The sequence below is a fragment of the Palaemon carinicauda genome, chromosome 1, assembly GCF_036898095.1.
Source record: "Palaemon carinicauda isolate YSFRI2023 chromosome 1, ASM3689809v2, whole genome shotgun sequence".
NCBI lineage: Eukaryota > Metazoa > Arthropoda > Malacostraca > Decapoda > Palaemonidae > Palaemon > Palaemon carinicauda.
In genome coordinates, this window is record NC_090725.1 from 188,401,485 (window position 1) to 188,429,440 (window position 27,956).

At 45.7% G+C, this 27,956-nt stretch overlaps 1 protein-coding gene across 3 annotated transcripts in view; it reads right to left on the reverse strand.

The window, feature by feature from the left end:
• The window catches only part of LOC137653216 (uncharacterized), a 207,568-nt gene that overhangs the window by 99,193 nt on the left and 80,419 nt on the right, over positions 1-27,956 (reverse strand). For all 3 annotated transcript variants that reach the window (XM_068386589.1, XM_068386584.1, XM_068386597.1), the window contains exon 2: positions 261-1,104. In XM_068386589.1, coding sequence (XP_068242690.1) covers positions 261-1,100 — 840 coding nt within the window. In that variant the 5' untranslated portion in view covers positions 1,101-1,104. The remainder of the gene's footprint in view (positions 1-260; positions 1,105-27,956) is intronic.

A 27,956-nucleotide genomic window follows, 5' to 3' on the forward strand; every position in this document is an offset into this window, starting at 1 on the left:
GAGCGAGGTAGCCAGTCTACCCCGTCCCCCACCCGCTAACTAGTGGATGGGGTAGTTATCCCTCACTAAAATTATCATGGCTCGTCCATCAGCTGCGCCGAAAGTATACCCTATAAATAGCGAAGGGTTTGTATCTACGTCGGAACAAATATTAATTCAAGACTAATTTCATATAATCATAATACATTATCAATTGTCTTGATATTAAAGACTGAATCAATCTAATAAAATCTAAAAAGCACTAGTTTGTAAAAACTCACCTCCTCAGCATACATGGTCATCTGAGAGTTTTCCACAGGTACTGTTCCATACCAATGCCGAAGAATATTTTTCAACTCTATTACAGTGCGACATGTTGCCAGCAAGATGTCTGCTCCCCAGTCTTGTCCTAATTTTTCCCATGCTTCCTTTAACAGAACTGTGGCTGACTTTGCATCAGACAATGTTGAAATTATATAGAATCTTTCCTGATCCAAGGCCCTTACAGCCTTGTGACATTCTCCAATAAGAATTCTGACCTCCATTATATGATTTCTAAGTATCTTCGTCAACTTCTTTACAAACGTCTTCTTCAAAGCATAGAGCATGATGTTTTCATCAAAAAGGGCAGCAGCATCAGCCCCTTCCATCATCATGAGCTGTTCTGAACAATAGCGCATGGCGGACATACTGCATGTTGGATGTGAATGATTGAAAATGGTACAATCCTCACAAATCCACACCCTACATCTAATACAATAGTAGTCACTTGGCAAACCATGCTCATCACAATATCCAGCAAGTATATTTGGCAGAGGTCTAGGATGTTCTGCCTGATCTGCCAAGCTTAGAACTGCCTCTGCTCGGTGATTCAGACACTCTGATAGGTTTCTGGCAGGCAAAGAAGTGATTATTGCAATAGCCATATCATTGTAAGGGACACTTTCTGCATTCACGACATGTTGGTACTCTTTACAATAAGGACAGCAGAGGTTACCTTCACTGACCAGGTAAAATACACAAAATGAACAAATCGTGTGCCCACAGTGCAAGACTTTTGGTAAGCGTCCATCTAGATACATGAGTATAGTACATAACTTGCAATGAAACACATCCATCATGGATCTGAAAAGATAAAAGTTTTAATGTAAGGAATAGGTCACCAAAAGAAAATAGTTCATATGCATGATGGAAATATGCATTAGTTTATTATGGAGTACTACGTTATTTCAAAATTTAAAAAAGGTACAGTGCACTACACTATTCAAAATCATTATTCTTATGCAGCTGATCATAGCAACGAAGTACAATATAAACCTCTATGCAAGGACATGCTGCAGAAGTCTAACTTTCAAATCAACTATGCAAGTATTCATTTAATAAAACCAAATTTCAGCAGATGACAATGTGTCAATGTCCCCATCTAACATGACAAATTTGGAAGTAATTTCTATTTTTCTTAATGATACAAACCTTTAGCTATTTATAGGGGTATTACTTTTGGCGAAGCTGAAAGGACGAGCCATTAGATTTTAGCAAGGGTTAACTACCTATCCCGCTAGTTAGCAGTGGTAGGGGGTTAGTTAGCTACCCCTCTCACTCACACACACATGATTGTACTTCACTTTGCTTGGAGGTAGGACTTATGGGGGACAGGGTTAATGGGTAAATGTGTATAAAGAGCTTGAGGTTGGTATCATTAGGAAAAGAAAAAAATATGGATTTTGAGCTAAGCGAAAAATCTATTTCTGGGCTCCGACCTGTGCCGCCCAGTGAAATGCTCCTTTTACATCATTTCTAAGGTAGAAACTGCTATGAATTTACCAGAGAAAAAATTGTATAGGAATGCTAGGTTGAACCCAGCTCGCTCACCTAATAAGGTGTCGGTATAATATACTGGGGCGTGATAAATCACAACCAGAGGCCTCGCACCATTTAGATATCTCCTCTCAATGTCCCTGTTACAGTGAGGTGCCGTTCAACACCTAACTCCGATCTCTACTACCAACAGTCCAACCCACGTCTGTGACGTTACTTCTTTTTCATAGCACATCCAGTTTACTCTGCTTTGTTTTTCTCGGTGTGTTTTTCTCGGTTTTACCCAGGATTTATCTATGATGTCGGACTCTACTGTCTCTCCATCTAAGTTAAGTACCAGATCTATGAGTTTTGAGTCTTTGGAGGTAGCTTTGCCCTTAGTTTTTTATTATATCTCAGTTTTTATTTGTTACTGTTCGCGGCCCTCCCGAGGCCGCCATGATGGCCAGCTACCTCCTCTCACTCGTTCTTAACGTCTTACAATTAGTCCTCTATACTAATTGTTTTTCGTTTCGAACCTTGCTGGGTATATTACCGTACACACCCACTGTTATTATTACATTATGATTATGGTATTTCACTAAGATCAGTCAGTTATGATATTACTCTACGTATCATAGTCGATGTTAGGTTGGCAAGCCTGCTCGCCTTCGGGCACCCCTAGTTGGCTACTTCACGTTATTACATTTTAACCGAGGTGATATCTAATAGCAGATTACGATACAGTATCTTTTATTACCACCAAGTTATTTACTTTAGTTTGAGTGGGACTCTCGCGAGGCAGTTCTTTCAGTTTTGTGTATTCATTTCGATCGGCATCTACCCGATTTTGTGTTATGTTGGCCCCCCTGTCCAGTCGGTACCTACCCCTACTGGAGGGCTCAGCTCGATTTTTCCCTGCCTCTCTCCTGCGTCCCCCTCTTACTATGATAGCCAACGGTTTTTATCGCATGCTTCCCTATTCATTATATTATACCATATTATCATATTATCGGCTGAGTCCCTGGTTAGGCTGGAGGAACGTAGAGAGTAGTCCCCATTTTGTTTTGTTTCTTTGTTGATGTCGGCTACCCCCCAAAATTGGGGGAAGTGCCTTGGTATATGGATGGATGGATCTACGTTATATTACCTAGTCATTATCCGTTTATGATCATTCGTTATTATCCGCCGCGGCTCATCGACCAGGTTGGTACACCTGGTCTCTCTGTCCCACATGATCGCCTCCTGCCTCCCCATTGGCTTGTTCTCGTTGTAGGTGTCTGGCATCCTCACCCACCCGCCTACCCCATCCCCACTCCAGGGATGCCTCTCGTCTCTATGAGGCTTGGAGTCAGCTGTTTTGTCTTACGGGTCGAGTCCTCTCATTCCCCAGTCCCCTTCCCCCCTCCCCCTCCCCCGGGGTGTCGTCTAACTCTTCCCCCTATGGAACCGTGAACATTAGCAAGGCTATATATATATATATATATATATATATATATATATATATATATATGTATTTCTACGCTTACTCCTGCCCTTTCGTAGCCGTTCTCTCTCCGCCACTCCGATTGGCCATCGATTGGCTGGAGTGATTTCTGCTATGTTTAGGGTTTTACGGCGTTTCCCCGTGTCATTCCGCACCCCACGGGACCCAGTTAATAGGATTCCCCCCACCCTTCCCGTGTGACGTTCTGCATACCACAGACCCCACACGATGTTACCCTCTTTTATTTGTAGGAATCCCTTGTGTAGCTTTCGAGCCTTGTTGAACTTTGTCAAGTTTTTTGGTTAGGTCCTTGCTACCGTCGGTGAGTCTGACTCTCGACCTTTCCCCCCCCCCGTTTGTCCCGCCTACCCCGGTAGGCTAGCATGACCCCTGGGTCTCTCAGTTGTCTCCCCGGAGCCAACGGTTTATTATTAACCATATTATTCATTTTATATTTTTTCTACTCGACTGTTTCCCCTCTGAATGATCATAGCCACGGATTTGATTTGTTATTATTTTACCTTATTAGGTGTTTTATACTGATCGCCCTTATGGCTTAGAATACAATACTACCCAGCGGTTGCTGGAGCACCCAGAGCCCCCGTGCTCCTCTAGGACCTACCTACTACGGGATACTTATGTATCTTTATTTTACAGGTGGTCCGCTGTAAGATGACGGCCTGTGCGGCGGTCCTCCACCAAGCTTGCGGCCACGACGTATGTAGGTCGCATGCCCACTGTGCTGTCCTTATTGACGACCTGACCGTCTGGCACCCAGACAACTGTCTGGTTTGTTATAAGCTGGTTTCGACGCTCACCTCGGACTCGGTAAGTGGAAAGGCAGTTACTTTTAGATTTATATTTTAATCTTTGACATTTCTGTTATTCCCACCGTGTCCTCTAATCGATGACTCCGTTTTCACAAGATGATATTTAACCTTCACTTCCTACGTTGAAGTCTCTTGCCACTATTAACGGTCGATTCTCTTTCAGAGCTCCCAGCCAGCTAAGACTTCCGCCCTGGCGACCCTTAAGGTCTGGGTTGGCGGGTTCGCCCGTAACGTTAAGGCTAAACAGCCTTATGTGTTATCTGACGAATGGTGTTCCCTGATCTACCCGAACGCCAAGACATCGGCGGCGGTTCCAAAAGATGTAGCGGACCCCATCATTGCGAAGACTGAGACCTTGCTCCTAGCCCAGGACCAGGAAGAGATGGGCGGAAACTTGACAGAAGACGTCACGGCTATTAGCCTCGATATTGAACCGATGGCCCTTGATGAACCGGAACCAGGTAGGGAGGTAGGTGAGACAGGTGGGTCCCAGGCTAAGATTCCTCGCCTAAGCCCGACTTTCTCTTCTACTACTTCTACCCATTCTTCTTTTCAGGGCTTCCCAGGGAAACACAGGGCTGATATCAGGCGTCGCCCAGTTACCCCGAAGATTAAGGCTCAACGTAGGCCTTTACTCGAGACCCGTAAGTCTTCAAAGTCTCCGAAGTCTGTCAAGACTTCTTCTAGAGTCCCCAAAGACTCTGCTGTTGCGTCTTCTTCTTCTCATGGTTTGAGAACGACGCCAGCCTCCATTGCCACCCCGGTGGTGGCTCCCTTCGACCCGGAAGCTTTCTCCAACAAGCTTTTGTCCGAAATCGGGTCCTTGATGTCAACCCTCACTGAGAGGGTGCAAAATAATGAGAGCTTGGTAGAAAGCCTCATGCGCTCGGGACTGCCACAACAGCAGCAATATGCCATCCCCGACGCTTCTAAGCTCCCGGAATTCACAAAGAATAATCCGTGGAAGATGGCCCTGCATTCTCCGTTCAAGGATGACATGCTGATCATCGAGGGTTTTGGCACCAGGCCCATTGAGGACTTTGAGTTCTATCCACCGGGCCTCCAATTCCCCTTCCCCGGCTTCGCTCGTTTGACAGAGGAAGCTCTTATTCGATTAGACAAAGTTCCCAGGGAGACTGTCATCTACCCTAAGGAACAAGCCCAATACACCTGGGTTAGCACTTTGAATGAGTGGGATTGTGTGAACACTATGCTCACACCCCACAAGAGCTCATACACGATGTTCGTGGTTGATGAGCAAACTCCCACTCCATGCGTCACCAAGATGATGGACCTAGCTTATCAGGCCATCAAGGAGGACAAGCCGTTACCGCAGCTCCAGGAGACGGACCTGACTTCCCTCCTCTTCCCGGGTGACCATGAGTGCTGGCATAACGCCCTGGCCACCTTCACGACAGGCAAACTGAACGCTGACTGTGCCTCCACACAGTTCAGCGAACGTCTCCCCAGGCTTCCGGACTCGCTGATTCACCTTGAGTTCGAAGCCCGGTGCAAGCTCAGTAGATCCATTAATTCCGCCACTATGGCCGAGATGACCGCCATTACCTACGAGGAGGAACCTCTCTTTAAGGTCCTCACTAAATCTCTCCTGCAGACACTGTTGGTCGACGCCTACGAGTTTCTCGATGCCAGGTTTCGTTGCCGCAGACACGTTTCGTCTGAGGCTACTATCAGACATGAGCCTAACAGGCTCATTAAAGCCCCGATCTGGGGTACGGATCTATTCCCAGAGGACTTGGTGAACACCGTCCTCAGCGAGGCGGCCAGGGTTAACCAAAGCCTTAAGGTTAGGTGGGGCCTCGTCCCCAAACGGAAGTTCGAGGCAGGAAGAGGCTGAGGCCCTTCCACTCCTCTCAGAACCGACAGCCCCCTCAGTTCGTGCAACCCGTTCCTGTGGCACAAGGTTCCCAACCTTCTACTTCGAAAGGACACCCTCAACAACAGTACGTGTTGGTCCCTCAGGCTCAGGTAGCATCGACCTCATATGCTACCTCCCCTGCCTTTAACCCAGCCTACGAATCTCAAGGTTCCTTCCAAGGCTACCAGTGCGCCAGAGGCTCCGGCGCTAGAGGGGCCTTTCGTAACAGGGGTAGCGGAAGGGGTTTCACCCGAGGCAAGACATTCCGCGGAGGCCAAGGAGGCAAATCCTCTTCAGCCCATTGAAAATCCTCAGGTGGGGGAAGACTTTACGTCTTTCGAAATCGTTGGAAGTTCGGCAATTGGGCTTTCAGCATAATTTCCATAGGTCTGGGGTGGAGTTGGATAGAAGGGCCCCCTCCACCAACCAGTTTCTACCAACTTCCAACGGAAGAGCTAGTCTCGTTTGCGGACAACCTATTGCAGAAGAACGCAATCCAAAGGGTTCATCAATTAAAATTTCAAGGTCGCTTGTTCAGCGTGCCAAAGAAAGGCTCAGACAAGCGAAGAGTAATCCTCGACCCGTCTCGTCTGAACTCCTACATTCGATGCGACAAGTTCCACATGTTAACCGTCTCTCAGGTGCGGACCTTACTTCCCCGTGGGGTCGTCACCACCTCTATAGATCTTACAGATGCCTACTATCACGTTCCGATAGCAAGGCATTTTCGTCCTTTCCTAAGCTTCAAACTAGGCAGCCAAGCCTAGGCATTCAAAGTGATGCCATTCGGGCTCAACATAGCGCCCAGGATCTTCACCAAACTGGCAGAGACGGTAATTCAAGAACTACGGACCCAGGGGATTCAAATAGTAGCTTACCTAGACGACTGGCTCGTCTGGGCAGACAACGTCGAGAACTGCCTCACGGCAACAAACAAAGTATTAACCTTCCTTCGACAGTTGGGGTTTCAGGTCAACCTCGACAAATCCCGCCTGGTCCCAGAGACCAAGTTTCAATGGCTGGGGTTACAATGGGACCTACGTTCCCATGCGTTATGTCTCCCGAAAGCCAAGAGGACAGAAATAGCAAAGAATACGAAACGCTTTCTCAGGGACAAGTTGACATCCAAGAGGAACCAAGAGAGAATCCTAGGCTCCTTGCAATTCGCCTCCGTGACAGATATTGTTCTGAAGGCCAAATGAAAGTACAAAAGAGAGTATGGCGCTCCAGGGCAAACGGGAAGTATCGAGACAAAAGAGCTCGACTTCCCCCAATTCTCAAAAAGAGACTTCGGCCATGGACAAAAGTCAAAAGTCTATCGAAGTCAGTCCCCTTACGACATCCGGCCCCAGGACTCGTCATTCACACAGACGCCTCCTTAACAGGTTGGGGAGGATACTCCCAACACAGGAAAGTCCAGGGACTATGGTCGACTGTCTTTCGACAGCTTCACATCAACGTTCTAGAGGCCATGGTGGTATTCCTCACTCTAAAGCGACTGACCCCAGCCAAGAACCTTCATATCAGACTGGTTCTAGACAGCGCAGTCACAGTCCACTGCATAAACAGAGGAGGCTCCAAGTCAGCCCACATAAATCACGTCCTATTAGCGATATTTTCCATGGCAACATCGAACAAGTGGCACTTGTCAGCAGTCCATCTGGCGGGAGTGCGGAATGTAGTGGCGGACGCACTTTCAAGGACAACTCCGCTGGAGTCGGAATGGTCCCTGGATCAACACTCATTCAAATGGATCTAATCTCAGGTCCCGGGTCTCCAGGTAGACCTGTTTGCGACGGAGTCCAACCACAAACTATTATGTTAAGTAGCCCCCAACCTGGACCCTCGGGCTTATTCCCCAGACGCAACGTCGTTGGATTGGAACACTTGGGAGAGGATTTATATGTTCCCTCCGATAAATCTTCTGATGAAAGTGTTCAACAAACTCAGGTCTTTCAGGGGCCAAGTAGCTCTGGTAGCCCCCAACTGGCCCAAGAAGAGTTGGTTTCCTCTGTTGGTGGAACTGGGTCTCCACCCTCAACAGATACCCAATCCCATTCTAACACAAGTAGTACAAACTCGCAAGGTGTTAGCTTCCTCAAGAATTCAGAATGCCCTAACTTTATGGACTTCATGAAGTTTGCAGCCCAAAGAGGTGCTGCTATTGATCCCCAAAAAGGGATTTTGACGAAGGAAAAATATATTTCTGGGCGAGAGACCCGTGTCGCCCAGTGAAATGCTCCTTTAGCACCATTTCTAAGGTATATAACTGCTATATATTACCAGAGAAAAAAACTGCATAGGGATGCCAGGTTGAACCCAGCTCGCTCACCTATAAAAGGTGTCGATATATAATACTGGGGCGTGATAAATCACAACCAGAGGCCTCGCACCATTTAGATATCTCCTGTCAAAATCCCCGAACAGCGAGGTGCCGTTCCACCTCCCACTACTACAGTACCAACAATCCCATGCCAGTGACGTCACTCCTTATAGCACCCCAGATTGGGGCTCAATTAGGGAGGGACGGGTGGGTTCACTGGGCGACACGGGTCTCTCGCCCAGAAATAGATTTTTCCTTCATCAAAAGCCCTTTTCTGGGCTCCAACCCGTGTCGCCCAGTGAAATCTTACCAGAGAATGGGGACCCAATATGGCTAACTACCTGAAGAGAGAATAACACAAAATAACAGAGCTGATGAGTTTAATATAAAAAAAGAGGGATGTGGAAACTTATAAAATTAGATCAACATGTGTACGACAGTGATAAAAAGACATGGGAAACAATCAATAATGAAACCCGTAGGTAAAATGCAACAGATATGAATAGTGGGAATCCAGCTTGGTAATCAAAAACGCAAAATAAAATCAGCTCGGGGATTAAGAACAAGTGTAATGAAAACAACTTGTGAAATTGAACAATTGAATAATAAAATAATACACCATAAGGGTGTCTAGTAACAAAACAGGTAGGAACAACAGGTAAGCCAGGCAGGAGGGAAAGAGGACAGAGCAAAACGTTGTGATTAGGACTCAGTACCTTCAGGAGGAACTATATTCCCTGCAGCTACTGTGGCAAATCTAAGAGCTTCTAAAGGTTTTAGGTAGTGGCGCTTGAAAACTTTAGGGGACCTCCAACCCGTATATTTAGAGAGCTCATCAAATTTCATAAGGTGGAAAAATTTAAATGAGGTAGCCACAGCTCTAATATCATGGACAAGTGGGAATGATGCAGGATTAGTTTGTTTAATAAAATAAAGAATTTGTGTGATTCCCTTAAGGGTAATAGTTCCTCCGTGTTCTCTAATAAATAAGGGCCCTGTGGTTGTAGTGGAAGTTCTACCTAAGTAGGCTTTCAGGGTGGTAACTGGACACAGGGATGGATCCCGAGGAAGTGGAACAATCTTCCAGGGAGACCACCTGTTTTGGGGGTTCTTCATTTTTAGCCAGGAAAACTTTGTTAGGAGAGAGAAGAACCTCACCCGAAGAGAGAAACTTTATATGACCAGGGTCACTAGATAAGGCTGACAATTCTGAGATTCTGGAGCTCGAGGCGAGGCTCAAAAGAAAAAGTGACTTTCTTAATAATGCCCTATAGTTACAGGATCCAATTTGGGTGTCAGAGGCTAGCTTAAGAACAGCGTTCAAAACCCAGGAAACTGCGCTAGGGCGAGTTGAAGGTTTTAGCCTGGCACAAGCTCTCGGAATGGATGAAAAATATGAATCCGTTAGATCAATGTCAAAACCAATATGGAAGATCTTTCCCAAGTCTGACTTGATTGTAGTAATGGTATTGGCTGCCAGGCCAGATTCAAAGAGAGTGCTGAAGAATGTCAGAGTTCGGTTCAGCGTCATTGTCTCAACTTGGGAATCTTTCAAGAATTCATCTAATTTCTTGATAGCCGAGTCATATTGACGGAGAGTAGAGTCCCTTTTGTCAGATTCCAGGAAAATAGTATTCAAAGAATCGATGTTTGTACCACGTTGGGCTGCGAACTTCATGAACTCCATAAAGTTAGGGCATTCAGAATCCTTGAGGAAGCGAACACGTTGCGAGTTTGCACTGTCTTTGTTATCACCGGATTGGGAATCCGCTGGGGGCGGAGACCTAGTTCTAGCAACAAGGAGAACCAAGTGCTCTTGGGCCAGTTGGGGGCTACGAGAGCCACTCGACCTTTGACGGATCCGAGTTTGTGCAGAACTTTCAGCAGGAGATTCACCGGAGGAAACAGATAAATCGTCTTCCAGGTACTCCAATCTAGAATCATAGGGTCCGTGGCATAAGCCTGAGGGTCCAGGTGACAGGTGCCACTTGTGCATTGCCGCCATGGGAAAAAAACTTCAACATGATGTGGTTTATCTGGGCTGATCAGGAGCCCTCTCTGTTGAGGCAGTGTACTATGCCTGCACTGTCGAGAACCAGTCAGATATGGAGATTCCTGGCTGGGTTGAGACGTTTTAAAGTGAGGAAGACTGCCATGATTTCTAGGACGTTGACGTGTATTTGTTGAAAGACCGGTGACCATAACCCTTGGACTTTCATGTGTTGTAAAGGAACCGACTTGGAAAGATTCTTGATCTTTCCAAGTCTGCAGACTTTTTCTCAGGGTTGGGGAAAGGCGAGCACGTCTGTCTCGGCGTATTGCTGTTGCTCTGGAGCGCCATACCCTGTTTATGTCCCTGAGTTTGGACCTCAGGATGATGTCTGTCACGGAGGCGAAGTGTAAAAAACCTAGGATCTACTCTCGGCTTCCTCGGAAGGCCAACTTTCCCCTGAGAAATTTGTTTGTATTCCTCCCTATCACCTTCCTTTTGGCTGTGGGGAGGCACAGCGTATGGGAGCACAGGTCCCCTTGTAGTCCCAGCCATTGAAACTTGGTCTCCGGGACCAGGCGGGATTTCCCGAGGTTGACTTGGGATCCCAGTTGCCGAAGGAAGGTGAGGACTTTGTCGTTGCTACGCGGGAAATTTGGGCATTGTCTGACCAGATTAGCCAATCGTCTAGATAGGCCACTACCTGTACCCCTGAGTCCGGAGCTCTTGAATTACTGTCTCTGCTAATTTGGTGAAGATTCTGCGTGGTATGTTGAGCCCCAATAGCATCAGTTTGAATGCATGGGCTCGTTTGCCTAGCTTGAAGCTCAGAAAGGACGAAAATGCCTTGCTATTGGAACGTGATAGCAGGCATCTGTAAGATCGATGGAGGTGGTGACGGCCCCACGGGGAAGTAAGGTCCACACCTGCAAGACGGTAAGCATATGGAATTTGTCGCAACGAATGAAGGAATTTAAACGAGACAGATCCCGGATTACTCTCCGTCTATCTGAGCCTTTCTTTGGCACGCTGAACAAGCGTCCGTGAAATCTTAAGGGATGTATACTTTGGATTGCATTCTTTAGTAGCAGATCTTTTGTGAAGGAACGCAGTTCTTTCGTGAACCGAGACCGGTTGAACCACTTGCAGAGGTTGCGTGAATTGGGAATATTGGAAGGGCCTCAATCTCTTCCTACCTCGAATTGGGGTACTAGTAGGCTCATATCTCCTCTTTGAAACCAGGCCCCACCAAACCTTGAGGTTTTGGTTGGCTCTAGCTGCCTCGCTAAGGACCGAGTTAACTAAGTCCCCTGGTTGAAAAGATCCGGACCCCAGACTGGAGCTTTGATGAGCCTATTAGGTTCATCCCTAATCGTGGCTTCGGATAGAACGTGTCGTCGACGATTGGTCCTGGCATTTGCAAAATCATAGGCGTTAGCCATAAAGTTTTGCAAAAGTGACTTAGTGAGGACCTTAAGGAGGTCCTCCTCGTTTTAAGTGGCAACAGTCAATTCCGAAAGGGCAACTGAATTAAGGGATCTGCCGAATCAACACCTCGATTCCTATTCCAATTTAATGAGAGACTCCGGGAAGTTGGGAAGCCGTTCGCTGAACTGCGTCGAGGCTCGGTCCGGGCTCAATTTACCTACTGAGAAGGTAGCTGGGACGTTCCGCCAACATTCACCGTCTCCCGGAAAGAGAAGGGAGGGTAAGTCGGTCTCCCTGAGGTGAGGTAAAGGCTTCTCTTCCTTGATAGGCTGAAAGACCGTCTCTATGATCTTGGTCGCACATGGGGTAGGGGTCTGGTCGTCGGCCACAAACATAGTATATGAACGTTTGTAGGCCGTAATCATAGTGTTCAAGCAATCCCACTCATTGAACACGCCGACCAAGACAGACTGTGCCTGTTCTTTAGGAAATTTAACAGTTTCCTCTGGGCCCTTAACCAATCGAATCAGAGCCTCTTCCTTGAGGCGAGCGTAGCCGGGGAAGGGGAATTCAAGACCCGGCGGGTAAAATTCATAATCCGCAAGAAGCCGGGTACCGAAATCTCCGATGGACAACATACCCTCCGAGAAGGGGGCATGCACTGCCAACCTCCAAGGGTTATTTTTATTGAAAGGGGGAAGCTTGGAGGCGTCGGGGATGGGGTATTGCTGCTGTGGCGGTGGCAGCCCCGAGCGCATGAGTCCCTTAACTAGGCTCTTCATAGAAGCTATTCTCTCTTGTGATTGTCGCGTATGAGACGATAGTATCGACTCAAAACGAGCAAACATCTTCTTGGAAAATACACCGGCCAGATGATTCCGCTGGGGGGGAAACAGGTGCCAGAACGGAGATACTCCGTGAGAGGTTGAAGGCGCAGCAATTGGGTCTTAAGAGACTCTGGTGGAGGAAGATTTAGCCTTCGAAGCTGATGATTTCGAAGACTTGTGTTCCTTGGAAGACTTGTGGGTCGTATATAAATTCTTACGATGAGCCTTCACCTTGGGGATAAAAGGCCGGGGATTGAGACCAGTCCCGGTTGTCCCTGGAAAACCTCGAAAAGAAGAGTGTTCTGAAGGAGAAGAGAAAGCCGGGCTAGGGATAGGAATCTTAGCCCGGGAACCACTTGACTCACCTACGTCCCTACATGCGTCGGGATCGTCAAGAGCCATGGATTCCACATCGAGGTTGAGGGTAGAGACGTCTTCAGTTAGGGTGCCGCCCGTCTCTTCTTGGTTCGGGGCCGGAAGAAGGGATTCGAACCTTTCGATGAAAGGATCCGCAATTCTTCGGGGACCGCAGGTGAAGTTTTAGCATGTGGTAGAGACGGGAACACCATTCGCAGGAGGATATAAGGCTGTGTGGCCTTCAGGTTGCGGGCGAACCCGTCAATCCAGATCTTGAGGGTAGCCCGAGCTGTATCTTTCTCAAGTTGGGAGCACTGAAAGAGAACAGACTATTAGCGAGGGATATTTGTGCCAAAGAAAGTGAAGAAGTCCAAGGACTTCGTAGACACTAAGTGAAAGGCATGCGGGAAGTCCAGAGGACTAGTGGCCTTAAAATTAATATTTAAAATTAATGTTAACTCCCTAAAGTCTGTATCAATGAAAATGTACTCACCGAGTCAGATGTTAGAGTGGAGGTCATTGTGTAGCAGACTACACAAGCGTCTGGATGCCATACAGCTAAGTCATCCACTCGGACAGAACAGTGGGCGTGTGAATGACACATGTCATGGCCGCAGGGTTGGAAGATGACAGTGGCACATGCCGTCAATGCACAGCTTACAGTCTGTAAAATAAAAGATACATGAGTATCTTAAAGGAAAGCAAATTAGGGGCCTGGAGGCCCCAGTGCTTAAAATATATATATATATATATATATATATATATATATATATATATATATATATATATATATATATATATATCATGATAAAAATGTTTTATATGTATTCATCAGGAATCCTGAATGAAAGCAAATAGGGGCTCGGGGCCCCGAATTCTTAAATTATAGCCAAATCATGCTACAAAATTTACATATCAATATCATGATAGAAATGTTATATATATATATATATATATATATATATATATATATATATATATATATATATATATATATATATATATATATATATATATATATATATATATATATACCCATATACATAAATCAGGAGTCCTGAATGAGAGGGAAAAATGTTTTATATATATGCATCAGGAATCCTGATGATAAAAATGTTTGTATATACTGTATATACATCAGGAGTCCTGAATGAAAGCAAATAGGGGCTCGGGGGCCCCAGGTGCTTGAATGATATCAAGATCATGATAAAGATTTATCTATCAATATCATGATAAAAATATTTTCCATATATACATTAGGAATCCTGAAGGAAAGCAAATAGGGGCTCAGCCTCGGGTGCTTAAGTGATATCAATATCATGATAGAAGATTTATATATCAATATGTCTTTTATATATAGCCATAAAGTGTCTTGAATGTAAGCAAATCGGGACCGTGGGGTCCGGATTGCTTAAGTATCAATACCAAAATAATGATATAAATCTTTTATATATAGCCACAAAGTATATTTAATGTAAGCAAATCTGGACCGTGAGGTCCGGATTGCTTAAATATCAATACCAAAATAATGATATAAATCTTCTTTATATATCAAATAAATGATAAAAACTATTCATATGTAAGTGCCTTAAAAATTGAATGAAGGCAAATTAGGGGACCCCCCAGGGGACCCCGGTGTTTAAAAAATCAAATAACAGCTTTACTTGATTATAAAATTATTAAATTAATGAATTAAATTAAGTCAAACCGTAGTCGTGATCATATCATGGAAGGCAAGGTCGAGAACTAGGATCGTATATAATAGATAAACGTGACTAAAATATAAAGGGAATCCAAGTAATAATGAATAACGTTGGCTCCGGGGCTCAACTAAAAAACTCGACCGAATGGTAATGAATAAAAGCTACTCCTGGGGATCCCGTAAAGGAAGTCTTTAAGCATATATATATATCTATGTGAGGTCCGTGAGGTGCGTGACAGAGGGGGGGGGATCTTAAAAGGGTCTGTGAGGTGCGGGACCAAGAGGGAGAAGCCCGTACACAACTTAATATTAAATAACGTAACAAGGTACCACGGAACGAATCGAAAACTCCCCGCCGATCGTCGGCCAAACGAGCGATGGAAAGAAAACGACTACGACCGGGTAGAGTAGTGGGGAAAAGTAATGTACGTTAATGAATAATATGCCTCACAGAACAACGGGAACCGCCCGTGTAAAGCGGATGCCCCCAGGAGGGGTACATTGCGCTATAAAGTGACTCAAACTCGATTGGAGAGAGAGAGGGGGGGAACCCTGGGGTGGGGTAACGGCGGGAGGAGGCTAGGAGTGGGGCGATAGCAGGTATACCAACCTGCCAGACCCACGATTGATATGATCACTCGGAAGGACTAATAACACTATAATAAACATAACGTAGGGTAAAATAAGGTAGGAAGGCATGCTGGATGATAATAATAATAACAGTTAAACATCAATCGTAAAACAAACGAGGGAGCAAACACGAGACAGGAGAAATCAAGCCTGACGGCGCTGGGAGTAGGCAGGGCTACCAACGTAACATAGAGCCGCTGGGAGTAGGCAGGGCTACCAACATAACATAGGGTCAGTGAAGTTCCAACAAAATGAAAACTAATATGTAATATCTGACTCATGAAAGCCCCTCGAGCTAATGCAAGCAAACGAATGACGTTAAAAAGATAAGCAAGTCCGTGCCGTGCGAACGTAAGTAAACTAAGTAATAAAATGTGAAATAGAACGCCAAAGGCGATCAGGCATGCCAACCTACCGAAAATGTTATTTTGATAATAAAATAAATTTTTGAATATACTTACCCGGGGATTATATAGCTGCAACTCTGTTGCCCGACAGACAACTCTACGGTAAAAACTCGCCAGCGATCGCTACACAGGTTGCGGGTGTGCCCAACAGCGCCATCTGTCGTCCAGATACCCAGTACTAAATGTAAACAAAGACTCAATTTTCTCCTCGTCCCACTGCGTCTCTATTGGGGAGGAAGGGAGGGTCCTTTAATTTATAATCACCGGGTAAGTATATTCAAAAATTTATTTTATTATCAAAATAACATTTTTCAATATTTAACTTAGCCGGTGATTATATAGCTGATTCACACCCAGGGGGGTGGGTAGAGACCAGCAATATATGTTTACACTTTTATGAGCTAAGAGTTTTTATTTCATTTTAGAAGTTATCAAAATAACAAAAACAAAATAAATAGGTACCTGGTAAGGAAGTCGACTTGAACAATTTCTCTGCCTTTTAAGTACGTCTTCCTTACGGAGCCTCGCGATCCTCTTAGGATGCTGATCGACCCCTAGGATCTGAAGTATCAAGGGTTGCAACCCATACAACAGGACCTCATCAAAACCCCTAATCTAGGCGCTCTCAAGAAATGACTTTGACCACCCGCCAAATCAACCAGGATGCGAAAGGCTTCTTAGCCTTCCGGACAACCCAAAAAACAACAATAAAAACATTTCAAGAGAAAGATTAAAAGGGTATGGAATTAGGGAATTGTAGTGGTTGAGCCCTCACCCACTACTGCACTCGCTGCTACGAATGGTCCCAGTGTGTAGCAGTTCTTGTAAAGAGACTGGACATCTTTCAAGTAAAATGACGCGAACACTGACTTGCTTCTCCAATAGGTTGCGTCCATTATACTTTGCAGAGATATATTTTGCTTAAAGGCCACGGAAGTTGTTACAGCTCTAACTTCGTGCGTCTTCACCTTAAGCAAAGTTCGGTCTTCCTCACTCAGATGTGAATGAGCTTCTCGTATTAACAATCTGATAAAGTCTGACCAAGCATTCTTTGACAAAGGCAAGGATGGTTTCTTAACTGAACACCATAAAGCTTCAGATTGGCCTTGTAAAGGTTTAGTACGCTTTAAATAGAACTTAAGAGCTCTAACAGGGCATAAGACTCTTTCTAGTTCATTGCCTACGATCTCCGATAAGCTGGGGATATCGAAAGATTTAGGCCAAGGCCGAGAAGGCAGCTCATTTTTGGCTAGAAAACCAAGTTGTAGCGAACAAGTGGCTTTTTCTGACGAAAATCCTATGTTCTTGCTGAAGGCATGAATCTCACTGACTCTTTTAGCCGAGGCTAAGCATACCAGGAAAAGAGTCTTAAGAGTGAGATCTTTCAGGGAGGCTGATTGTAACGGCTCCAACCTGTCTGACATGAAGAATCTTAGTACCACGTCTAAATTCCATCCAGGGGTAGCCAAACGACGCTCCTTGGTGGTCTCAAAAGACTTAAGGAGGTCTTGCAGATCTTTATTGTTGGAAAGATCTAAGCCTCTATGCCGGAAGACCGATGCCAACATGCTTCTGTAGCCCTTGATAGTGGGAGCTGAAAGGGATCGTCCTTTTCTCAGGAATAAGAGAAAAATGTTATTTTTATAATAAAATAAATTTTTGAATATACTTACCCGGTGATTATATAAGCTGCAACTCTGTTGCTCGACAGAAAACTCTACGTTAAAAATCCGCCAGCGATCGCTATGCAGGTAGGGGGTGTACTTCAACAGCGCCATCTGTCGTGCAGGTACCCAGTACTCAATGTAAACAAAGAACTCAATTTTCTCCTCGGTCCACTGCGTCTCTATTGGGGAGGAAGGGAGGGTCCTTTAATATATAATCACCGGGTAAGTATATTCAAAAATTTATTTTATTATCAAAATAACATTTTTCAATATTTAACTTAGCCGGTGATTATATAGCTGATTCACACCCAGGGGGGTGGGTAGAGACCAGCAATATATGTTTACACTTTTATGAGCTAAGAGTTTTTATTTCATTTTAGAAGTTATCAAAATAACAAAAACAAAATAAATAGGTACCTGGTAAGGAAGTCGACTTGAACAATTTCTCTGCCTTTTAAGTACGTCTTCCTTACGGAGCCTCGCGATCCTCTTAGGATGCTGATCGACCCCTAGGATCTGAAGTATCAAGGGTTGCAACCCATACAACAGGACCTCATCAAAACCCCTAATCTAGGCGCTCTCAAGAAATGACTTTGACCACCCGCCAAATCAACCAGGATGCGAAAGGCTTCTTAGCCTTCCGGACAACCCAAAAAACAACAATAAAAACATTTCAAGAGAAAGATTAAAAGGGTATGGAATTAGGGAATTGTAGTGGTTGAGCCCTCACCCACTACTGCACTCGCTGCTACGAATGGTCCCAGTGTGTAGCAGTTCTTGTAAAGAGACTGGACATCTTTCAAGTAAAATGACGCGAACATTGACTTGCTTCTCCAATAGGTTGCGTCCATTATACTTTGCAGAGATATATTTTGCTTAAAGGCCACGGAAGTTGTTACAGCTCTAACTTCGTGCGTCTTCACCTTAAGCAAAGTTCGGTCTTCCTCACTCAGATGTGAATGAGCTTCTCGTATTAACAATCTGATAAAGTCTGACCAAGCATTCTTTGACAAAGGCAAGGATGGTTTCTTAACTGAACACCATAAAGCTTCAGATTGGCCTTGTAAAGGTTTAGTACGCTTTAAATAGAACTTAAGAGCTCTAACAGGGCATAAGACTCTTTCTAGTTCATTGCCTACGATCTCCGATAAGCTGGGGATATCGAAAGATTTAGGCCAAGGCCGAGAAGGCAGCTCATTTTTGGCTAGAAAACCAAGTTGTAGCGAACAAGTGGCTTTTTCTGACGAAAATCCTATGTTCTTGCTGAAGGCATGAATCTCACTGACTCTTTTAGCCGAGGCTAAGCATACCAGGAAAAGAGTCTTAAGAGTGAGATCTTTCAGAAGGCTGATTGTAACGGCTCCAACCTGTCTGACATGAAGAATCTTAGTACCACGTCTAAATTCCATCCAGGGGTAGCCAAACGACGCTCCTTGGTGGTCTGAAAAGACTTAAGGAGGTCTTGCAGATCTTTATGTTTGGAAAGATCTAAGCCTCTATGCCGGAAGACCGATGCCAACATGCTTCTGTAGCCCTTGATAGTGGGAGCTGAAAGGGATCGTCCTTTTCTCAGGAATAAGAGAAAAATGTTATTTTTATAATAAAATAAATTTCTGAATATACTTACCCGGTGATTATATAAGCTGCAACTCTGTTGCTCGACAGAAAACTCTACGTTAAAAATCCGCCAGCGATCGCTATGCAGGTAGGGGGTGTACTTCAACAGCGCCATCTGTCGTGCAGGTACTCAGTACTCAATGTAAACAAAGAACTCAATTTTCTCCTCGGTCCACTGCGTCTCTATTGGGGAGGAAGGGAGGGTCCTTTAATATATAATCACCGGTTAAGTATATTCAAAAATTTATTTTATTATAAAAATAACATTTTTCAATATTTAACTTAGCCGGTGATTATATAAGCTGATTCACACCCAGGGGGGTGGGTAGAGACCAGCAATAAATGTTTACATTATTATGAGCTAAGGATTTTTTATTTCATTTTAGCAGTTATCAAAATAACAAACTTAAAATAAATAAGTACCTGGTAAGGAAGTCGACTTGAACAATTACTCTGCCTTTTTAAGTACGTCTTCCTTACGGAGCCTCGCGATCCTCTTAGGATGCTGAGCGACCCCTAGGAGCTGAAGTATCAAGGGTTGCAACCCATACAACAGGACCTCATCAAAACCTCTAATCTAGGCGCTTCTCAAGAAATGACTTTGACCACCCGCCAAATCAAGTAGGATGCGAAAGGCTTCTTAGCCTTCCGGACAACCCAAAAACAATAATAAAACATTTCAAGAGAAAGATTAAAAAGGTTATGGAATTAGGGAATTGTAGTGGTTGAGCCCTCACCCACTACTGCACTCGTTGCTACGAATGGTCCCAGAGTGTAGCAGTTCTCGTAAAGAGACTGGACATTCTTAAGATAAAAAGACGCGAACACTGACTTGCTTTTTCAATAGGTTGCGTCGATTATACTTTGCAGAGATCTATTTTGTTTAAAGGCCACGGAAGTTGCGACAGCTCTAACTTCGTGTGTCCTTACCTTCAGCAAAGCTTGGTCTTCCTCATTCAGATGGGAATGAGCTTCTCGTATTAACAGTCTGATAAAATAGGATAAAGCATTCTTTGACATAGGCAAAGATGGTTTCTTAACTGAACACCATAAAGCTTCAGACGGGCCTCGTAAAGGTTTAGTTCGTTTAAATAGAACTTAAGAGCTCTTACAGGGCATAAGACTCTTTCTAGTTCATTTTCAACCATACGATAAGTTTGGAATATCGAACGATATTGGCCAAGGCCGAGAAGGCAGCTCGTTTTTGGCTAGAAAACCAAGTTGTAGAACATGTAGCCGTTTCGGATGAGAATCCGATGTTCTTGCTGAAGGCATGAATCTCACTGACTCTTTTAGCTGTGGCTAAGCATACCAGGAAAAGAGTCTTTAAGGTGAGATCTTTCAGGGAGGCTGATTGTAGCGGTTCGAACCTGTCTGACATAAGGAATCTTAGTACCACGTCTAAATTCCAACCAGGTGTAACCAAACCACGATCCTTCGTGGTCTCAAAAGACTTAAGGAGGTCCTGTAGATCTTTATTGTTGGAAAGATCTAAGCCTCTGTGACGGAAGACTGATGCCAACATGCTTCTGTAACCCTTGATAGTGGGAGCTGAAAGAGATCGTTCTTTCCTCAGATATAAGAGGAAGTCAGCTATTTGAGTTACAGAGGTACTGGTCGAGGATACGGATACTGACTTGCACCAGTTTCGGAAGATTTCCCACTTCGATTGGTAGACTCTAAGGGTGGATGTTCTCCTTGCTCTAGCAATCGCTCTGGCTGCCTCCTTCGAAAAGCCTCTAGCTCTCGAGAGTCTTTCGATAGTCTGAAGGCAGTCAGACGAAGAGCGTGGAGGCCTTGGTGTACCTTCTTTACGTGTGGCTGACGTAGAAGGTCCACCCTTAGGGGAAGTGTTCTGGGAACGTCTACTAGTCATCGAAGTACCTCGGTGAACCATTCTCTCGCGGGCCAGAGGGAAGCAACTAGCGTCAACCTTGTCCCTTCGTGAGAGGCGAACTTCTGCAGTACCTTGTTGACAATCTTGAACGGAGGGAATGCATATAGATCTAGATGTGACCAATCTAGGAGAAAGGCATCTATATGAACTGCTGCTGGGTCCGGGATTGGTGAGCAAAATATTGGGAGCCTCTTGGTCATCGAGGTTGCGAAGAGATCTATGGTTGGCTGGCCCCAGGTGGCCCAAAGTCTCTTGCATACATCCTTGTGGAGGGTCCATTCTGTTGGAATTATTTGTCCCTTCCGACTGAGACAATCTGCCATGACATTCAAGTTGCCTTGGATGAACCTCGTTACTAGTGATATGTCTAGACCTTTTGACCAGGTGAGGAGGTCCCTTGCGATCTCGTACAACGTCAGAGAGTAGGTCCCTCCTTGCTTGGAGATGTACGCCAAAGCCGTGGTGTTGTCCGAGTTCACCTCCACCACTTTGCCTTGAAGGAGAGACCTGAAGCTTTTCCAGGCCAGACGTACTGCCAGTAGCTCCTTGCAGTTGAAATGCATTGTCCTTTGACTCGAGTTCCATATTCCCGAGCATTCCCGACCGTCTAATGTCGCACCCCAGCCTACGTCCGATGCGTCCGAGAAGAGAACGTGGTTGGGAGTCTGAACAGTCAGGGGAAGACCCTCTCTTAGGTTGATATAATACTTTCACCAAGTCAGACAAGACTTTATCTTTTCGGAAACCGGGATCGAGACCGCTTCTAGCGTCTTGTCCTTTTTCCAGTGAAAAGCTAGATGGTATAGAAGAGGACGGAGGTGTAGTCTTCCTAGTGACACAAATTGATCCACGGATGACAGCGTCCCTACCAGACTCATCCACAGCCTGACTGAGCAGCGTTCCTTCTTCAGCATCTTCTGGATGGATAGCAGGGCTGGGGGCTGATCGTCTTGTTCAGCAACGTCCTCAGAGGGTTCCTCATCCGAAACTGATGAGGAAACGGCAACGGAGTGGGCAACGTCTGACTCGCTGAATCCGGTCGCACTGGTGGATGCGTGACGGAGCCGGACGCAATATCATGGAACTGCTGCACAGTCTGTAAACTGTCAACAACCATGGGTGCGCGAGGAAGCACAGCGTCAACCCGAAACTGTCTAGACCGTCTGGGTTGTGCAGTCAACACCCTACCGGGTTGCTGAGGTTGACGCACTGCGTCACAACAAGTCACCTCTGCTGGTTGTTGAACGTCCTGAACGTCAACAACCACCTCCGAGCGTCGCTTAACGTCAACGTACGGCTGGCAACCCACACTGGGTCGCATCGGTGGAGGAACCACCTCAACTGGCAGACGCGAGTAGGTTACCTCAGCGTCAACAGGGCGCACAACCGACCGGTTGGAAGGTTGTTGGCCAGAAGGTTCTTCTCCGCATTTAAGTCCTCTATCAAGGACGCAAGCTTGGACTGCATGTCTTGCAGCAAAGCCCATTTAGGGTCTACGGGAGCAGGTGTGGCAACAGACGGGGTTAGCGACTGAGGCGGAACCGTTTACCATCCCTGAAAGCCTTGTTATGCGTGACATAATAGTACAGCAAAACTTCAAAGGCTCGACAACAGCTGAGAAGTTGACCTGTAAACAACTTGTAGCGTTTCCTGGCTAGGCGCCAGGGAGAGTCTACCAGAATTGAGAAGTCTATCTGGGCAGAGGCATGAACTCCCAAGCCGAGAACTTCTCTCGTGTCATATCAGACTCTCGCTCTATAAACCAGTTTAAAAGAAGGGAAAGCAAAGGCTGTATCCCCCAAACTCCTCCTGGTGAAAAACCAGTCGCCTAGCCAACGTAACGCTCTCTAGGAGAGCGAGAGAGCACTAGCTTAAAAACAACGGCTTCGAAGTAGCTAGGCCTAGTGTAAGCTCTGACGTTTAGGCGAACGAGGAGCAGCAGTTACAAGATCCGGACGAAGATCCTTAAAAAAAATCATCATGATTTAATTAAAGTCCATAGGAGGCTAAGCAGCTTAAGGCTCCTCTCCATCTGACAGAGTCCTCAAGGGAATATCAGTAGGAGGGAGAACAGCAACTTCCTCATCTACAGGAACCTTGTCCGATAAAAGCTGAGTCTCTCACTGGTGCATTAGTAGCGGACCAGAACGCAACGTCATGTAACTGCTTGACAGTCTGTGAACTGTCAACAACTGAACTGTCAACCACAACAGGTGCGTGAGGACGTACAGCGTCCACTCAAGACTGCTTTGACTGCCTAGACTGAGCAGTCAAAACAACTCTAGAATGCGGAGGTTGACGCACAGCGTCAAAACAAGTCAACTCCGATTGTTAGTGAACGTCTAGAACGTCAACAGGAGCATCAGCCAGTGGCCTAACGTCCAAATGCGGCTGAAAAACCACACGAGACCGCATCGATTGTGGTTCTAAACAACCTGACTGACGTGACTAAGCTACGCCAACGTCAACAGTAAGCACAAAGGAACGTTAGGTTGGCTGAAAGCCAGGATATCGATGAGATAAACGGCTAGACTCAACGGACTATTCGGCAGAATAGTCTTCCATAAGGGAGGCAAGCATATACTGCATGTTTTGCCATACAACCCCTTAAGGATCAACGGAAATGGTTGTGGTAATAGACGAGGGTAACGTCTGTGACCGCAACACTTTGCCTACAAAAAAAGACTTTCGGAGTCAGTGTTACGCTTTTGTTAGGCGGCGAGCAGTTATCCGATGACTGCATAGGGTCAGAGCTGTCCTAATGGCTGTAACCAGGACGCTGGACCTGTCCTGAAAGGACTGACTTTCGCTTAAGGGCTTCGAAACCTTGTGACAGGTTTCTTATGCGAAAAGCCTACGGATGGCGAGGAGAAACAACGTCTCTCTCGTCTTATGGTAGGGGAGATCTTGGTAAGAAACACCCGATACCATAGAGGGAAAACGTCTGTTCGTTGGTCAAGGCCTCTCGAACCCATAAGTCTTTTGACATTACTTCTCCCCTGGGCTTAGGAGCTTGCAAGAGGTCCCGGACTAGGTGAACGACAGGCACGAACAGACGAACCCTCGGACGCGACACTGTAACACTTTGCGCCTCGGACGCAACACTAACACTTTGCGCATATCACTTTATCACTTCGATTTTCTGTTTTGCACTTATTTCTACCTGAAACACGCAATTCTACCCTTCATTAAAAGGTAGTAATTGCGAAATTAGTCGTATAATGCAAGCTCATAATACCAGCAAAAAACAGAAAACATATTTTAAGATAAAAAGAAAAATCAATGGCTGGGAAAGAGACTAAACACTAGTTCATATAACTACGTTTTCAATCTCTCACCGCACTTAGCCTGGGGACGAGAATAAAAACCTAAAAACGTTTTATCCTTCCTCCCCGTACAGAGACTAGGGACGAGAGTAACACGAGAACAACGTTACCCGCTTGAACGGAACGTTTTCTCTCCTCTCTCTCCCTCCGTCTCTATCTCTCTCTCTCTTTCTCTCTTGATTTCGCACCTAAGAGAAGAGCCCAATTATATATCGTCAAAAAAAAAACATGTTATTTGACTAAAGGAAAAAACTGAAAGGTTTTTCAAATAAAAAGTTTCTTTAAATTAGAATTTAAAACATTAAAGCTAAGAAAGAATGAACAAAACGTCAGAATCGATTTACTCTTACTGCAAAGTGAAACCGTGATACACTCTCTCTCTATCGTAACGATAGAGCGCATGTTGAACGTCCTGAACGTCAACAACTGCGTAGCATAAAAAACTAAACGTTAGTTCATCTTTGAAAACAGTACGAAGACTATCAAAGAAATTCTTTCATAAAATATTACATTTAAAAAGTTTTAAATCCTTTAAAAGCTAAAGACGATATAAAGGGCTCAATGTTGATTAACTTCGGTTTCCAAGTTAGGACCGCCTACTCTCAGGAAAGGTCTATATAAACAAAGCATTAAAATTTATTTATATGTTTAAAAAAAATGGAAAGCTAATCGAAGAGGCCTAATAAAGGCGGAGAGATATAAAATATATAGAGGAAAATCTATAACGTGATAAGATAATTACTAAAAGCCTAAACACACTTCCGTCTAAGGGAAGGGTCGGCCATTTAAAAGTGAAAGAAAGTCCCTACTCTCTTTGTCACCATAATTAAATCTATCCAAAACGAGTTCAAGTTTTGAGATGAAGATAAAACACCTGCATAGCGAAAGCTCAAAACTAGAATAGTGTACTTCACCAATAGTTGTGAAAACAAATCCAGTTAGCAACAGCGAATTAGTAGGTCTTGCCGGTAGCCCGACAGAGAGAAAATTGAGTTCTTTGTTTACATTGAGTACTGAGTACCTGCACGACAGATGGCGCTGTTGAAGTACACCCCCTACCTGCATAGCGATCGCTGGCGGATTTTTAACGTAGAGTTTTCTGTCGAGCAACAGAGTTGCAGCTTATATAATCACCGGCTAAGTTAAATATTGAAAAACAGCTATTTGAGCTACAGAGGTACTGGTCGAGGATACAGAAACTGACTTGCACCAGTCTCGGAAGACTTCCCACTTCGATTGGTAGACTCTAATGGAAGAAGCTCTCCTTGCTCTAGCAATCGCACTGGCTGCTTCCTTCGAAAAGCCTCTAGCTTTCGAGAGTCTTTCGATAGTCTGAAGGCAGTCAGACGAAGAGCGTGGAAGCTTTGGAGTACCTTCTTTACGTGTGGCTGACGTAGAAGGTCTACCCTTAGAGGAAGACTACTGGGAACGTCTACTAACCATCGAAGTATCTCGGTGAACCATTCTCTCGCGGGCCAGAGGGAAGCAACTAACGTCAACCTTGTCCCTTCGTGAGAGGCGAACTTCTGCAGTACCTTGTTGACAATCTTGAACGGTGGGAATGCGTAGAGATCCAGATGTGACCAATCTAGGAGGAAAGCATCTATATGTATTGCTGCTGGGTCCGGGACTGGAGAGCAATAGATTGGAAGCCTCTTGGTCAGCGAGGTTGCAAAGAGATCTATGGATGGTTTTACCCCAAGTGGCCCAAAGTCTCTTGCACACATCCTTGTGGAGGGTCCATTCGGTTGGAATTACTTGCCCTTTCCGACTGAGACAATCTGCTATGACGTTCAAGTCGCCTTGGATGAACCTCGTTACTAGGGAGATGTCTTGACCTTTTGACCAGATGAGCAGGTCCCTTGTGATCTCGTACAACGTCAGTGAGTGGGTACCTCCTTGTTTGGAGATGTACGCCAAGGCCGTGGTGATGTCCGAGTTAACTTCCACCACTTTGCCTCGAAGGAGAGACTTGAAGCTTTTCAAGGCCAGATGTACTGCCAACAGCTCCTTGCAGTTGATATGCATGCTCCTCTGACTCGAGTTCCACAGTCCTGAGCATTCCCGACCGTCTAGTGTCGCGCCCCAGCCCACGTCCGATGCGTCCGAGAAGAGAACGTGGTTGGGAGTCTGAACACCCAGGGGAAGACCCTCTCTTAGGTTGATATTGTCCTTCCACCAAGTCAGACAAGACTTTATCTTTTCGGAAACCGGGATCGAGACCGCTTCTAGCGTCTTGTCCTTTTTCCAGTGAAAAGCTAGATGGTATTGAAGAGGACGGAGGTGTAGTCTTCCTAGTGACACAAATTGTTCCACGGATGACAGCGTCCCTACCAGACTCATCCACAGCCTGACTGAGCAGCGTTCCTTCTTCAGCATCTTCTGGATGGATAGCAGGGCTTGATCTATTCTGGGGGCTGATCGTCTTGTTGTTCAGCAACGTCCTCATCAGAGGGTTCCTCATCCGAAAACTGATGAGGAAACGGCAACGGAGTGGGTAACGTCTGGCTCGCTGAGTCCGGTCGCACTGGTGGATGCGTGACGGAGCCGGACGCAACATCATGGAACTGCTGCACAGTCTGTGAACTGTCAACAACCATGGGTGTGCGAGGAAGCACAGCGTCAACCCGAGACTGTCTAGACCGTCTGGGTTATGCAGTCAACACCCTACCGGGTTGCTGAGGTTGACGCACTGCGTCAAAACAAGTCACCTCTGCTGGTTGTTGAACGTCCTGAACGTCAACAACCACCTCCGAGCGTCGCTTAACGTCAACGTGCGGCTGGCAACCCACACTGGGTCGCATCGGTGGAGGAACCACCTCAACTGGCAGACGCGAGTAGGTTACCTCAGCGTCAACAGGGCGCACAACCGACCAGTTGGAAGGTTGTTGGCCAGAAGGTTCGGTAGCAACCTTCTCCGCATTAAAGTCCTCTATCAAGGACGCAAGCTTGGACTGCATGTCTTGCAGCAAAGCCCATTTAGGGTCTACGGGAGCAGGTGTGGCAACAGACGGGGTTAGCGACTGAGGCGGTACCGTTTACCATCCCTGAAAGCCTTGTTATGCATGACATAATTGTACAGCAAAACTTCAAAGGCTCGAAAACAGCTGTGAAGTTGACCTGTAAACAACTTGGAGCGTCTCCTGGCCAGGCGCCAGGGAGAGTCTACGAGAATTGAGAAGTCTATCTGGGCAGAGGCATGAACTCCCAAGCCGAGAACTTCTCTCGTGTCATATCAGACTCTCGCTCTATAAACCAGTTTAAAAGAAGGGAAAGCAAAGGCTGTATCCCCCAAACTCCTCCTGGTGAAAAACCAGTCGCCTAGCCAACGTAAAGCTCTCTAGGAGAGCGAGAAAGCACTAGCTTAAAAACAACGGCTTCGAAGTAGCTAGGCCTAGTGTAAGCTCTGACGTTTAGGCGAACGAGGAGCAGCAGTTACAAAAAGATCCGGACAAAGATCCTTAAAAAAAATCATCATGATTTAATTAAAGTCCATAGGAGGCTAAGCAGCTTTAGGCTCCTCTCCATCTGACAGAGTCCTCAAGGGAATATCAGTAGGAGGGGGAACAGCAACTTCCTCATCTACAGGAACCTTGTCCGATAAAAGCTGAGTCTCAAGCAAGGGAGAGACCTACCGTGGTGGCAATGCTTTACAAGCAGAGTCCACACTCACTGGTGCATTAGTAGCGGACCAGAACGCAACGTCATGTAACTGCTTGACAGTCTGTGAACTGTCAACAACTGAACTGTCAACCACAACAGGTGCGTGAGGACGCACAGCGTCCACTCGAGACTGCTTTGACTGCCTAGACTG